Raw genomic sequence first — 14,431 nt, 5'->3', positions numbered from 1 at the left:
GGTTGAATCTGAGCTGCAGCTGCGGCAACACTGGATCCTTTAACCCACTGCATGGGGCTGGGGATCCAACCGGCACCTCCGTAGCAACCTGAGCTGCTCCAGTCAGATTTTTAACCTCCACCCCGCTGGGAACTCTACCACCCCATTTTTAAGGACTTGGAATAGTTGATTTTCTATGTATTGTCTCATGTTCTGTATGACTTAATACATGGGATTTGTGAGGCACATGATGGTTAACGGTGACTGAAATCCACATATGTATGGGCTGTGCCATGAGGCAGCAAGGGTGCCCAGGCCTTCAGAGTTGACAGTGGAGGGAGGCCGAGTTTGCAGTGGTGGTCCCCACGGCTTTACCATGACCACCGCTGAGTTTCTGGTCATTCTTTTAACTTTCTAGCAACTGCAACTCTAGGTAGATGTTTAGTTGCTTTTTTTTTGGTCTTTTTGCCATTTCTTGGGCTGCTCCCTCAGCACATGGAGGTTCGCAGGCTAGGGGTCCAATTGGAGCTGTAGCCGCCAGCCTACGCCAGAGCCACAGCAACTCGGGATCCGAGCCACGTCTGCAACCTATACCACAGCTCACGGCAATGCCGGATCCTTAACCCACTGAGCAAGGTCAGGGATCAAACCCAAAAACTCATGGTTCCTAGTCGGATTCGTTCACCACTGAGACAGGACGGGAACTCCCTAGTTGCTCTTAAGTGAGGTGGGATTTGAGGCAGGAAGGGAGTGTTCTGGGTTGAAACCAGTATTTGTATGCTGGTTTTTGTTTTGTTTTGTTTTGTTTTGTTTTTATTTTGCTTTTTTAGGACCGCACCTTGTGCTATATCGAGTTTTCTAGGCTAGGGATACAGTTGGAACTGCAGCTTCCGGCCTACGCCACAGCCACAGCAGCGTGGGATCTCAGCGGCATCTGTGACCCACGCCACAGCTTATGGCAATGCTGGATCCTTAATTCACTGAATGAGGCCAGGGATTGAACCCGAGTCCTGATGGATACTAGTTGGGTTCGCTGCTGCTGAGCCACAGTAGGAGCTCCTGCTGGTGCTTTTTGAAAGCTAGTTTCATGGCTGATCTAGTTCTATACTGTTTTTGTTTTTTAAATAACTGCGAAAGGAGAACATTTCTTGACTGAATTTTGTTCACTGTGCCACATGGTTAAAACAGATTGAGAAAGAAAATTGGATTCTGTGGATAAAGCTCTTTCAAGAATACACAGTATTGAAGATATAAATTGGATTGTAGTTAGGAACCTATTGATACCTCCCTGGATAATTATGTTGATTAATTTGCTGATAATAGTGTTAGTGAAAACAGTTTCCTAATCTATATTTTTCTCTTGACATTTTGTATTTTAATACTTCATATTCTCATTCTGAGTGCTTTGAAATGTCTGGATATAGTCTTAAATTATTTGTTACTAATCGTTTTCAGGAATACCTAGCAAGTTAATAGAAACCAATAAACATTTTAATTTGAATGCATTGTACATGTTGGGTCAGAAATGACTACTTCTCTTGTTCATATTATTTTCTAACTTTTCATCTAGTTTTTCGCTGACCTTTTGAACTTGTTTGCCATCTGCTTGGCTGTAGACCTTATTTCCTGGTCCCAGTGTCAGAGGTGGCATCAGACTGCATTTTTTCTTAATTTTATAAATGAAGATTGCTTGGCTTAAATTCAATAGTAAAATAAACCCAAGGCCTACTTATAATTTGTTGAAGAGTTAGAATTATTTGATTGAATTGTAAAAAGATTAATTGGCCTACTTTTCTTTACGGAGGACTTATCTTTTGGAGAAACAAAGAAGCATTTATTGTTAAATGCTTTGTGTTTCTCAGATAAATTGCAGTGAGAATCTGTTAACTGACCAAATATATTTATTTATTGATTTATTTTTGCTTTTTAGGGCTGCACCTGCAGCATGTGGAAGTTCTCTGGCCAGAGGTTGAATTGGAGCTGTAGCTGCTGCCCTGCATCACAGCCACAGCAACCTGGGAACTGAGCCTTATCTGCCACCTACACCACAGCTCAAGGCAATGCCATATCCTTTAACCCACTGAGCAAGGCCAGGGGTCGAACCCACATCCTCATGGATACTAGTTGGGCTCATTACTGCTGAGCCACAATGGAAACTTCCTGATTATATTTTTAATTTTTTTTTCCTAATTTTTCTTTTTAGGGCCACATCTGTGGCATGTGGAAGTTCTCAGGCTAGGGGTTGAATCAGAGCTGCAGCTATAGGCCTACACCACAGCCACAGCAACGCAGGATCTGAGCCTCATCTGTGACCTACACCACAGCTCGAGGCAAAGCCAGATCTTTAACCCACAGAGTGAGGCCACGGATTGAACCCACTTTCTTGCAGAGACAGTGTTGGGTCCTTAACCTGCTGAGCCACAACGGGAAATCCATAACTGATTATATAAATTAGTAAACCATCACCCTAATTTTTCCCCTTCTGTAGGGAGAGAAGGCATAAGAATATTCCCTCTCTGAAACTTCTCCAGAACTAAAAGTCCCATGACTTCTCTTGTTGTCGGTGGAGGCCATGGGGCTGGCATCACGTAGGTGATGAAATGAAGGCTTGCATGTGACCAGTCCACAGAGATCAGGACAGTCTTATCTGATAGTAAAAACGAGCCAAAAGCAGAATTAGAGAGGCCCAGGCCTGTATCTTTCATTTTTTTTTACCAAGAAGATGATAGATGTAACATTAATAACTAGTGAAAGAGGATACGTTATTTGTAGAAGATGTTAAACATAGAACTCCTGTCATCCTGTTTGAGGTATGTTGAGGAGGAAAATGAATGACCCCTGAATGAATACAGGTGGGTGAGAGATATTCTGGTTTTGCTCTTGGCTAAACCATCACTCCGGTTCATCCATTTCTTGGAAGTAACAAACACTGCCTCTTGTGAAGGTTGCCGACTCACACCCCTTCCATTTCAGTTACTTAATGGCCTGTGGAAAATATCTTCCTCTTAGCAGTGAGAGTATAATCAAGTGTATTCTGTGCCTTCACTTTGCCCTAGTTAAAAAGGATCACTTCCCTGTGGGGACACCTGCCAGTTGAAGTGGGATGGAGTCTGTGGTTGGGCGGGGAGGTGGCAGAGGTGCTGAAGAGCAGAGTGAAAAGGCTTTGAAAGGATACATCCATTTCCCCCCCACTGCCAGGAGGTCCATCTCTTTTTGCCCTAGGTATATTTCTCTTTACAGAATTCTTCATTTTTTTTTCTTTCTATCTCTCAATCAGGTATCACTCTTTGCTTCTTAATGAATCACTCACTAAGATCATTTAAAAAGTTGTATAGAACTAGCAGAATGTTTTCATTAGCTTGAAGAAACAATTTCCAACTTGCTGTGTTCGACAATGGGGGATATTTTCTCTCCTAAGTTACCATGGACTGGAAAGAAGCTGATTTTTATCAGAAGTTTTTTGCTTCTACGAAGAGTCAATTAAAGGACCACCTTTTTTTTTTTTTTTTTTTTTAAGATAGAATGAGATTTATAAACTCAATTAATTAGCTACAAAAGCAGATTATCTCCTAAAAGAAAACTGCAGCATCCAGGGTGATTTAATCATCACATCTAATTAGAAAAGTAAATCGCAGTTTCTTAAGACCTAAAGTATAATCAGGAAAAAAATTAACCCCTTTAATGAGACATCGTCATCCTTGAACCTGTAATTTTGGTTAATATCCAGGGAAGCCCCTTAAATTTAGGTACACCATGAAAAAGCCTGCTTGTAAAACTCTAGGCAATTGGACAAATTTTTTTTTTTTCCCCTTCTTTCCTTTGCCATAATGTAGGTTGTAGGATGAGCTCAGCTTGTTTGATTTGTATTTGGTGATGGTTCTTTGAAGCACAGAAATTGCCATCTAATTTTTAAAATGTGGAGTATATCCTACCATAATGTATAAGAGTTTGGAAATTTTGTAGAGGTAAATCATAATAACTTTTTTTTCAAAGGAACAATCACATATGTATATTTTTCCTTTTAGGTTCAAGAATTGACCAAGGAATGGACAAATAAGTGGAACGAAACTCAAAACATTTTAAAAGTAAGGACTATAAAAAGGTGTAATCTTACTGTGCTGGCGGAAGTAGGTACAACTTTTTTTCTTTCTTCTTGCAGTATGGCAGTTGTGTGGTTTACTTAAGGTGAGATCAGTGGAAATGATTAGTGCCTTTTTGGGAGGCTGGGAGTCTGGTTTGATTTTGAAGAAACAGGAAAGGGAGCTACCAGTCACTAAAGCTCTGTGCACTTAGAGGGGATGCTGATACTTAAGGTATTTGCTCTTACTCTTGGGGTTTTGCCATTTTCCATTTTCAGGGACTCAGCATATATTAAACTCCATTTCACATTCAAGGCCACCCACTTTGCTTTTCTGCTTTTGTTAAACCCAATATAAAAGCAATATGTAAAATGAAAAACAGTATTTCCCATGACAGTAGGGTAGAGTATGTGTGGCGTAGCAGGGGTAGGCTTCAGAAATGTCTCAGCTAGTGATTTCCTATTGGGATTTTTTTCTGTGTGTCTCAAAGGCTAGGCTGCATTTTTGGCAGGACATATTGTGAAAAGATGTCAGTAACGGCCTCTATTTTTCACACTCTGTGCTTCAAAATACGTGTTTCTTTGTGGTTCCATTTTTTGCTGAGTTGGTAGGAAGCTTATGTCATCTGTTGGGGGTCAGTTACATCAGGTGTGAGGTTTAGACTGGAATTTTATGCTTTGATAGCATCTGTTTTATACATGAGAGAAGGCGATTTGGGGGTGATTACTGAATCCTACCTTGGTTTCTTTTTTTTTTTTGGCTGCGACTGCGGCATATGGAAATTCCCAGGCTAGGGATCGAATTGGAGCCTCTGATCTGCACCACAGCAACGGCGACATTGGATCCAAGCTGTATCTGTGACCTACACCACAGCCTGTGGCAACACTAGATCCTTAACCCACTCCTTGGGCAAGGCCGGGGGTCGAACCTGCATCCTTATGGATACTGGTCGGGTTCTTAACCCGCTGAGCCAGACTGGAACCTCCCCTAGGTTGGTTTTTGAGGTCTGTTCAGATAGAACTTTCCCAAAGGACTGAAGTCTCCCTGGACTGTTGGGAGGCTGGAGAGATGAGCATTACTGTGTGTCTTGGCAGAACCCTGACTTGCACCCCTTTCAGGTGAGGATGGGGCACCCAGTTGCCGTTTCACAGGGGTTTGAGGTTCTGGAGTAGTCGTGGAGTTACTCTGAGAGTGGAACCACCATCGTATTATGTCAAGTTTCCTTGAACATTTGGATGTCTTGGCTGCTCCCTCTGGGGGTTAGAAAGGCTGTTGCTCCTGAGCAGAGGGCAAACCGCAGAAGGTGGCCGTGAGCTGTGACTGTCCCAGGCACATTCTTCCCAGTTACAGAAAGCCCTGCAGTAAGCGAGGCTTCTGTGTCCCGACTTTTATTTCTTCCCGATGACAGTGATGACGTTGCATCATTTTGAGGTCCTTTCTCAGCATTTGTTGAGAGGTTTTTCATGCAGGGAACTCAGCAAAGACTTGACTTTCATTTCTGAAGAGTCAGGTGTAGAATCAGCACCAGCAAAAATGTGGATTTTTTTTATTGCTATGTTGCATCAAGCTGGAGAAGTAGAAGCCCAGTCATTGCACCATTCATGGCATGATGGATGCTTTCCTCAGCAAATTTGCCTAAGAGGACTAAAATCTTCAGCATGTAAGAAAAAGAGAGACAAGTAGTTAGCTGAAAAGTCACTAGTGTACTCAGAGCTCTTTAGCACAGGAGGCACTCGACCGTGCACGGAGAGGTTTCAGCCCATCTCCTGTGCTGGGTCTCCTTGTCACTGTGGTAGAGGTTTTACATCCGCCCTGCAGAGCTATCCACTCAGAGGGTCACCAGGATGAACCGCTGAGCTTTTTCTGATGCTTTTTCTTTTATGGTTATTCTGGGCCCCGAAGCTAATCTTCCAGTTCCCATTCTGTTTTTCATAAATCTTATTATTTTTATTTTTTATAACTTGAGGTGAGGGGACTAGAAAGGAGTTATGTTCTGGGTGTTAAAGGTAATGAGCAAGTCTGATGATATTTCACATTTTCCCCTTCTTTGACCTTGCAAGCCCTTTTTAGATCTCTCTGCTGGAATTTGTGTTTTCAATCTGTCGTTGTTTTCTGCTCACGTCTGATACTTTAAGAGCTGTTTTCAGCTTTCATTGGAAGACAGTGCCTGTGGGCTGAAGTGAAGAAGAGGGCTACTCAAATGTTGTTGAAAACAGTCTTTGGAAATTGATGGGGAAAGAGATTGTTACTTGATGAGGTCATCTCTGTGGTTTGTGCAGTTCTCTCCCATGTTTCTGCTGCCTGATTGTTCCCTCAGTCAGCTTTTTTTCCAATAATGCTCTGTAGAACCCACTCCAGCCCAGTGGCCGCAACAGCATTTATCTTTAACAGCATTAATCTTTCTTCCTGCGCATCCCCCTGGCTGGGGGTTGGCTGGGCTGGTTTGCTGGGCCTGGATCTAGGCTGTGGGTAGGTTCCAGGTCTGCTCCAGGTCTCTCATCCTCTTGGACCAGCTGGCTGTCCAGGGCATGATCTTCTCATGGTCATGGCCAAGGCATACATGGGTGGTCCTGCAAGTACACTTCCAGCCTCTGCTTGGAAGCAGAGCACGTCATTGGGCTGAGTGGAAGGTCAAGTGGGGGGGAGAAACGTGTTTTCCCATGATAAGGCCACAGCCAGGCTATAAATGTTTAATTCTGCTTTGAGATCATTGTTTTCGTTGGCACCAGCGCCTGTTAAAATGTGAATCTTTACATTCTGGGAACTTGTTCTGCTGCATTTGCCCACTTTGTAGAGACAAGTTCAGTGAAGTGGTAAATTCCCAGGATTATCGTCATCATCAGGACACAGTTGTTTACTCTGCCAGCTTGTCAAGTACCATCTCTTCCAAGCCCCAAGTCATGAGCATCCAAGAAGCAGCCTCTGAGGAGAAGACCGAGAGTCAGGCCACCCAGGGGTGGAAGGAGACGCGTGGGCATCTGGTGCCTGTTGGCACGGCTGGCATCGGCCTTATTGGTTTTTCTTGCCCAGCTTCCTTGAGTCATGTCAGAGGAGTCTCACGGGTAATGTTTGAAGGGAGGACAAAGGAAAAATATGTTACCTGTATTCTCAGCCCTCAGAATAATCTTCATTGTCATTGTTCATATAACTGCTTTGTGCTGGTACTTCCTGTTCCAGTTGTGAGGGCTGACGTGGGTCTGTCAGCCTCAGGGATCTGCGGGGGTCCTTCTCATGCCTGGTAGGCATCTCGAGTCACCATGTGAGGCAGATGTCCCTTAGGTCAGAATTACTCTCAGAAGTCCCCTGATTTCTCTGGAAATCTCTCGATCCTGGGCCCTTAGATACTCAGAAGCCAAGGACTGGCTTTGTTCCCTTCTTTGTAGTCTGGTCTGTGGCTGTCTTTGCTGACAACAAGTGAAGCCCCAGGTGTGTTGAATGGAGGTAAAGCGGGGGTGAAAGGTGCTTAGACAGAAGGTACCTTCTGTTTCCGGGCTGGTGGTGCCGACGCATGAGTCTCTGGCTTTGTTCTGTCCTGTCTCTATCTCAGGCTCATTCTGAGTCACTGAGTTGTGGCACTTACCCAGTGTCACATGCCCTCGTCCCCAGCATGGAGGTTGGTGGATGGCAGCCCTTCCTTCCTATCTGGGTCACAGGTAAGAGGTGACAGAGTCCTCGGGGTTAATACACAAGTAGCCGATGATGGAAGCATGCTGATGGTGGGGGCAGGTGGATAACGAGGGCTTCGTCATCCTCTACAGTCTTTGCTGTATATCCGCTCTCTTGCCCCTTAACCTACCTTCCTCATTTTCATTAATTTTCATTTTCTAGAAATTAGAGCCCCAAGTCCCTTGCCCGGCTCGCAGAGGCACTGAATTCTGTGTGTGATGGGTCACAGTTCCACTGGCCTCATCTTGCTGGTCCCCATGTCGCTGGGCATTGGGTTTCAGGGTGTCTCCTGGCCTTTGCCTGTGGTGCTCCATCATTTGAGATGCCCCCCTTCCTGGACCATCAGAATCCACTGTGAAGCTCTTGATCACTCCTCTCCCACACCCCAAAACAAAATTGCTTCCCCCAGAAGGGACATGAGAGGGGTCTTAAGTGGTGATTTTTACAAACACTAAGCCAGCGGTGCCCCATAGAAGCCATGGGAAAGAGGAACTGAGGCCTCAGGAATGCGTGGATCCCAGGCCTCAGAGAAGCTGGGTTTAGCACAACACAAAGTTCCAAGATCCGACAGTGATCACAGTTCAAGACACATTCAGCCAGGATGAAAAACACATTGGGGCAGCATTCTAAGATGAGCGAGAGACCAAAAGGAAGACTATATTAACTGATGAAAAAAAAAAAAAGAAAATAATACGTTAACGGATTAAGCTGATTCCTTTTTGCTTTTTATAAATCCCGAGTATCTTATTGCTGATGAATGTTTTCAGGCCACGAGGAATCCCCCAGTTCTTTGTCCCCTCACTCCTACTTTCTCCCTCACCCCCCACCCCATGGGCGTCTTTTTCATTTGTCCACTCTGTGCACGTTTTGGTTTCTCTGTTCTAGTGTTTTCTAAACAAGATGAAATGCTCAGCGATAAGTTATCTGACTTCCAAATAACTCCTTGAGCTCTGTGCTCTGGGACAGATCACAGCCCATCTGGACCACAGCGACCAGCTCTCCAGGGTCTGACAGATGGCGCAGCAGAAGGAACCTCGGACTCTGTGCAAAGTCCGTTCAGAGACGGGCTGCAGAGGGGTGCTCGAAGGGCCTCTGTTTGCATCCCTCCAGTGTTGGTTATTCTTCGCGGTTTTCAATACATAGGGTCACTCCCTCACTTAAAACACATCCTTGGATTATGCCAGTGCCTGACTCGCACTTGTGTTTTCATTGCCCTGCGCAAGGGTCTGTCTATGGCCCAGCACAGGAGGTGGGGGATGGGAAGCATGCTTCGCCCCTGCAGAGGCTGGTACTGGAGAGGTTTGTCCTTGAGAAGGGAGCGGTTTGTGCAAGTGTGAGTTCAGTTAAAGTATTAGACTTTTTTATTTCCAGACATTATTTATGTGGATTTTTTTCCTCTTCTGGTAAACAGTGTTGGTTGAATTGAATTTGGAGGATGGTATATATTTGAATCTATGTGATGATGGGATCCTAATGGAAATGATTTAAGCTTAAATTGTACGGATGAAGTTCCTTGGTGGCTTAGTGGTTAAGGATCCAGTGTTGTCACTGCTGTGGCTCAGGTCACTGCTGTGGCATGGATTCGATCCTTGGCCCGGGAACTTCCACATGCTCCAGCCGTGGCCAACAAAATATATTAAAAACAAATAAATAAATAAATAGGACTTCTTACAGGTTAAGGTCCGTTACAAAATAAATAAGTAAATTGTGCTGGTGTCTTACTATTCCATCTCTGGGGAGTGGAAGAAGTGGGTACCACAAGCCCAGGGCAAGAGTGGGCAGCATGGTGATGGAAGAAAATATTTTTACTCTTTCAGAATGTTTTGACTGGTAAGGAGTATAGTAAAATGAAATTGGAGTCTTTTATTGGCTCAAGATTTTCTGAGCTTGAGCTTCACAGAGAGGCATAGTTTAAACCAACTTATTTCTGTTTTATGATAGAATCAATCAGCCGAACTTTTGTCTTTGGAAGATTATGGCAGCCTATAAAAGAATTTCTTCCTGCCGTCTGCAGTTTTCCATTTCATGCAGAAGACGTGCGTGCGTTGGGGAGTATAATGGACTTGGAAGCAGCACCGCTAACAGGGGCTGTTGTTGCTCAGTGGGCTCGTGGCCATCCACGGCCCTGGTCCCTGGGATTCCTGCTGCCCAGGGCACTGGATATTCTGGTTTCTAGGTGCCCCATGGACAAAGCCATGGAGAGGTGACATTATTGCTGGCCTCTTTCTCCTTTGTAATCAGTTAATCTTGACCTCCTCTTGGTACAAGAAATAGCTGCACCTGGGGGTAGCTCAAGGGTAGCATATTTTTTCTGTCTCTTTTTTTCTTTTTAGGGTGGCACCTGCGGCATATGCAAAGTTCCCGGGCTAAGGTTCAAATCACAGCTGCAGGCCTCTGCCACAGCCATGCATCACCAGATCCGAGCCACATCTGCGACCTACACCACAGCTTGTGGCAACACCAGAGCCTTAATCCACTGAGCGAGGCCAGGAATCAAAACCGTGTCCTCATGGATCTGGGTTCTTAACCTGCTGAACCACAACAGGAACTCCTAAAATTCTCTTTATGGATGTTGATTTTGCTCAGATTTTGGATTGAGGAGACCTCTCTTTCAACCATAGGTCACCTTCCTTATTAGCAACTCTTTGGGCCTTTGACGTTCAAAATTCTAACCTAAGAGAGTCATTCTTACTGTTTACAGCTTTGTAAGAAATTACTTGTCTTGCTGCTTTAACATGCAGACTAATGTGCATGACTTTATGTCTTTTTGAACAAAATCCACCATCAGTACCCCTGTGTGCAAAGCCCTATATCTGTTTTGAGTGCGTTCACACATCCTGTCTCACTGGCTCGTTCTTGATGTGAAAGGGAAAAAGAAGTTACTTGCACCTTATGTAGTATGCGGTTGTTAGATTATCAACTTCTCATTCAAGTTAGACTCTTGGCTGTTAATTTCCATCAGATTATGTCTTCTCTCCTTTCTGAAGTTCTGCTGTTGCAACTGTGTTTTTAAGATGAAAGGCGCAGTAATAAAGTTTGTTATTCTCTGAACCTGAGATTGAATAATTTCCTGGGGTGGTGACTGTCAGCCCTACTGCACTGGAGATTGACTAAGAGCTTGGCAGGGTCAGAGGGTAAGCAAGCTGTTCCCAGGGCGAGCTCTGATGCTGTTAAGAATGCCATGCCTACCTTATTTTCCATGGCAGTTTTCATCTTGAGGGAGCTGCTCATAAATAAAGGTACTGCACGTATATGTTGGTTCTTACTTTTGAGTAACGTTTCTGGAGCAAAAGGCTCAGAAATAAGTCAAACATGCCCTGTTAAAATGTTGGAGCCGTGTGATAAATTATTTTGAATACACGTGGGATTTTCCTTCTGATCTTTTGCAGTGAGGCATGTGTGCTGATGGGCTCTTACTGCATATTTATTGCCACAGTCAGGGAGGAAAAGATTGCCTGGTCACGTGGAAGGATGCTCTGTGTGCACCTGAACTCCCTGGGGGTGCCAGCACTTAGGGACTGGGTTTCCTTGGCAGAAAAGCTTAAAAAGTGACTGTTTCATGGTCCCATCAGTTTATTGTTCATGTCACGGAGGAACACTCTTAACTCACTTGGAGAGGAGTGGGTGGAGGTGGGGAGAGACTAGGAAAGTGGGAAGGTGGTTTGTGTCTGTGCATGTTTGACCTTGGTCCCTTTGACCTTTCTGTATCTCAGAACCTCACTGTAAGAGGCCAACAATAACAGTACCTGTCCTTTAAGGTGAGAAAGGAGCAGGTGTGAGATGCCTAGAACAGTGTTTGGCAGGTTGTCGGTGTTGGAAGCATTCGGTAATGTCCAGTTTTTCCCTTTTTTTTCTTATTGAGGTATTAGTGACAGCTAACATTAGATTTGTTTCAGGTGTACAGCATAACAGGTTCAATATTTGTGTACATTGTGAAGTGATCACCAAAACAAACCTAGTTACCATTCTTTATCAACATAATGGAAACAATCTTGCAAAGAGAACTTTTGAGATCTACTGTCTTAGCAACTTTCACATATGCGGAAAGTATGATTAACTATAGTCAAAATACTCAACGTTTTACATCCCCAGAACTTAATTATTTTATAACTGGAAGTTTGTACCTTTTGACCCCCTTCACCCATTTCTTTCTTTTTTTTTTCTTTTTGCATATGGAAGTTACCAGGCTAGGGGTCAAATCTGCCAGCCTATGTACGCCACAGTCACAGCAACGCTGGATCCCTGACATACTAAATGAGGCCAGGGATCGAACCTGCCTCCTCATGGATACTAGTCAGATTCATTTCCACTGTGCCACAATGGGAACTCCCCCTTTTCACCCATTTCATTTCACATTCCTCTCATCTCCTTCTGGCAGCCACCAATCTGCTCTCCGTATCTGTGAGAGCTTAGGGTTTTTTTTTGTTTTTTTTTTTTTTTAGATTTCACATATAATTCACCATGTTTTCTTACGTGTTTTATTTTCTCTGAATCCATCCTCTTAATATGTAAAAGTGACTTGCCAATAATGTATGTCTTTTCACTTGGGTAGAAAAAACAGAAATTATGTATATGCAGACTTTTAAAATACAGTTTTATACAGCTATAACAGAGTATTACTTATCATACGTTTTATCATATAGTATTTTGTTTGTTAATTTCAAGTTAGAGAAAACCCAGTTCCAAAATGGCTTAAATGGTGAAGGCGTTAATGAGCTCACAGAAGAGCAGTGGTCTGGAGGTAGGGTGGAATTTAGGCAAGGTTTGATCAGGGCACTGGCTCTGGTGCTCTGGGACTGTTTTTGGTTTCACCTTTTTGCTGTAAAGACATCATCCTCAGGCTCTCAAGGATGGCAAAGTGAGAGTGGCAATTATAGCTTTATATTTACCCACTATACCATCTAAATTCAAAGAGCCTGGGTTTTAGAGTTTCCAGCAAAATTCTGAGCCTTGCGCAGATTGATCGATGTGTTTGTGAACCAGTTCCCTGGGGCCTCATGCTGACTGGCTTAGACCTGGGTTGTCTACACCAATTGCTGTGATAAGAGAATGGGTTACCCTGATTGGTTGAGATGAACCAGGCCCCCTTTGGACCTGGGCTGAAGTCAGGCCCGTTGGATGCAGCCACTGTTCATTGCGGTGTAGGGGGAGCAGGTGAACCTTGGTGATGCCATCAGCATTTTCCACTGAAGAATAGAACCTGGGCATTCCCATTGTGCCTCAGTGGGTTAAGAACCCAACACAGTGCCCATGAGGATGCTGGTTCTCCATCCCTGGCCTCATTCAGTGAGTTAAGGATCTGGCGTTGCTGCAAGCTTTGGTGTAAGTCCCAGAGGTGGCTTGACTCCCATGTGGCTATGGCTATGGCGTAGGCCAGCAGCTGCAGCTCCTATTTGACCCATAGCCTGAGAACTGCCTTATGCTGTGAGTGCGGCCCTAAAGAAAAAGGCTAGAACCTGGTCACTTACTCTCGTGTAAATTATATTCAAGGCAACCAGAAGATGGAACTTAGTTAAAGTTTTCTTTTATTTCGTAAGAGAAAATAATTTCAGATACTTCCTTTATGACTCAAAAGTCCCGTGTTCAGCTGGAAGCTCGTGCGAAAGTGCCCCTGATTATCTGCATTGTGGTGGAGACCTTCCATACAGGAAAAAATGGCTCTTTGCTGGTGTTAAAATCGAAGGATGGCCCACCGTGAGCTCCCTGTATTTAAACACACTTCTCTCTCCTTTATCAGACTGTGATTTGAAACGAGCTCTAAATGAGCATGTGCTCCCTTCTACATCTTTTCAGATGTGGTTTTGAATTTGGCTTAACTTCCCGTTGACCCCTTTAGCTTGATGCTTCCCAGCCCGGTCTGCCTAGCAACAGTTGCTATGAGTGGTGAGTTGGCACTGCCCTCTGTTTGTAGCTCAACAGTAGGTTTTAGGAGATTACTGTTCCTTAGCATCTGGGTTGATTTTTGCCTAAGGATGATCATCATTTCTCTTAATTCCAGGCAGTAGAGTCTCTTGGCAAAAGTGGTGGTTTAAGAAGTATGTAGGTATTTAAGACAGGTTAATTTGCAGTGGGAAACTACTGAAAAACGGATATGGACCTAGGTTGCATGTGAATATATATTACCAGAATATTCCGATTTTAGTGGGAAGGGGTAGTTATAAATTTCTACCATCTTATATAATATTTTACGGTGCCAGTTTCACCAGCTGAAAACAGCCTTCCTGAACAAGTTGTCTTGTGTGTCCTATGTGAGAAATTATGTTCCAAACAGTGATTTCTCCTTGAAAGAATCTAACAACCTGAATGTCACTGAAGAGGCTCATTTTCTTCTAGATCTTAGCTACTCTATGTTAATGTATTATATTTAAGCCTTGCTATGAAAGTAAAAATTACACTGGCATTTCTAGCACATTGGACTGAAATCAAGCAACAGAACTTGCTATGGTATTCTTTAAGTTGCTAAGTCCAGTTTTTCATCCAAAGCAACATAAATGTCTTAGCCTGCATGTCATAGACATTGCTTTTCCACTCGGAAGGGATTTCCACTCAGAATTCCCTGGGGGCTTTTGGGGGCTCTGCAGAGTTGTGGAAGGAGAATTGTTGGGGATGGTACTCTCCTCCCCAGATCTCTGTTTGTAAACAAGTGCCCCGAGCTTCCCAGGGCTTGGGACCCACAGCCCTAAGCATGTGGGAGACTATCCCTTAAA

General features: G+C 44.0%; 1 protein-coding gene across 7 annotated transcripts in view; it reads left to right on the top strand.

Annotated features, from left to right (window-relative positions):
• The window catches only part of KIF16B (kinesin family member 16B), a 306,852-nt gene that overhangs the window by 74,978 nt on the left and 217,443 nt on the right, over positions 1 to 14,431 (top strand). For all 7 annotated transcript variants that reach the window (XM_021078047.1, XM_021078043.1, XM_021078046.1 and 4 more), the window contains one exon: positions 4,005 to 4,064. In XM_021078047.1, the coding sequence (XP_020933706.1) occupies positions 4,005 to 4,064 (60 nt within the window). The remainder of the gene's footprint in view (positions 1 to 4,004; positions 4,065 to 14,431) is intronic.

This window comes from Sus scrofa, chromosome 17 (assembly GCF_000003025.6).
Source record: "Sus scrofa isolate TJ Tabasco breed Duroc chromosome 17, Sscrofa11.1, whole genome shotgun sequence".
Classification (NCBI taxonomy): Eukaryota; Metazoa; Chordata; class Mammalia; order Artiodactyla; family Suidae; genus Sus; species Sus scrofa.
Note: the sequence above shows the minus strand (reverse complement) of the source record. Positions and strands in the feature narration are given on the sequence as shown.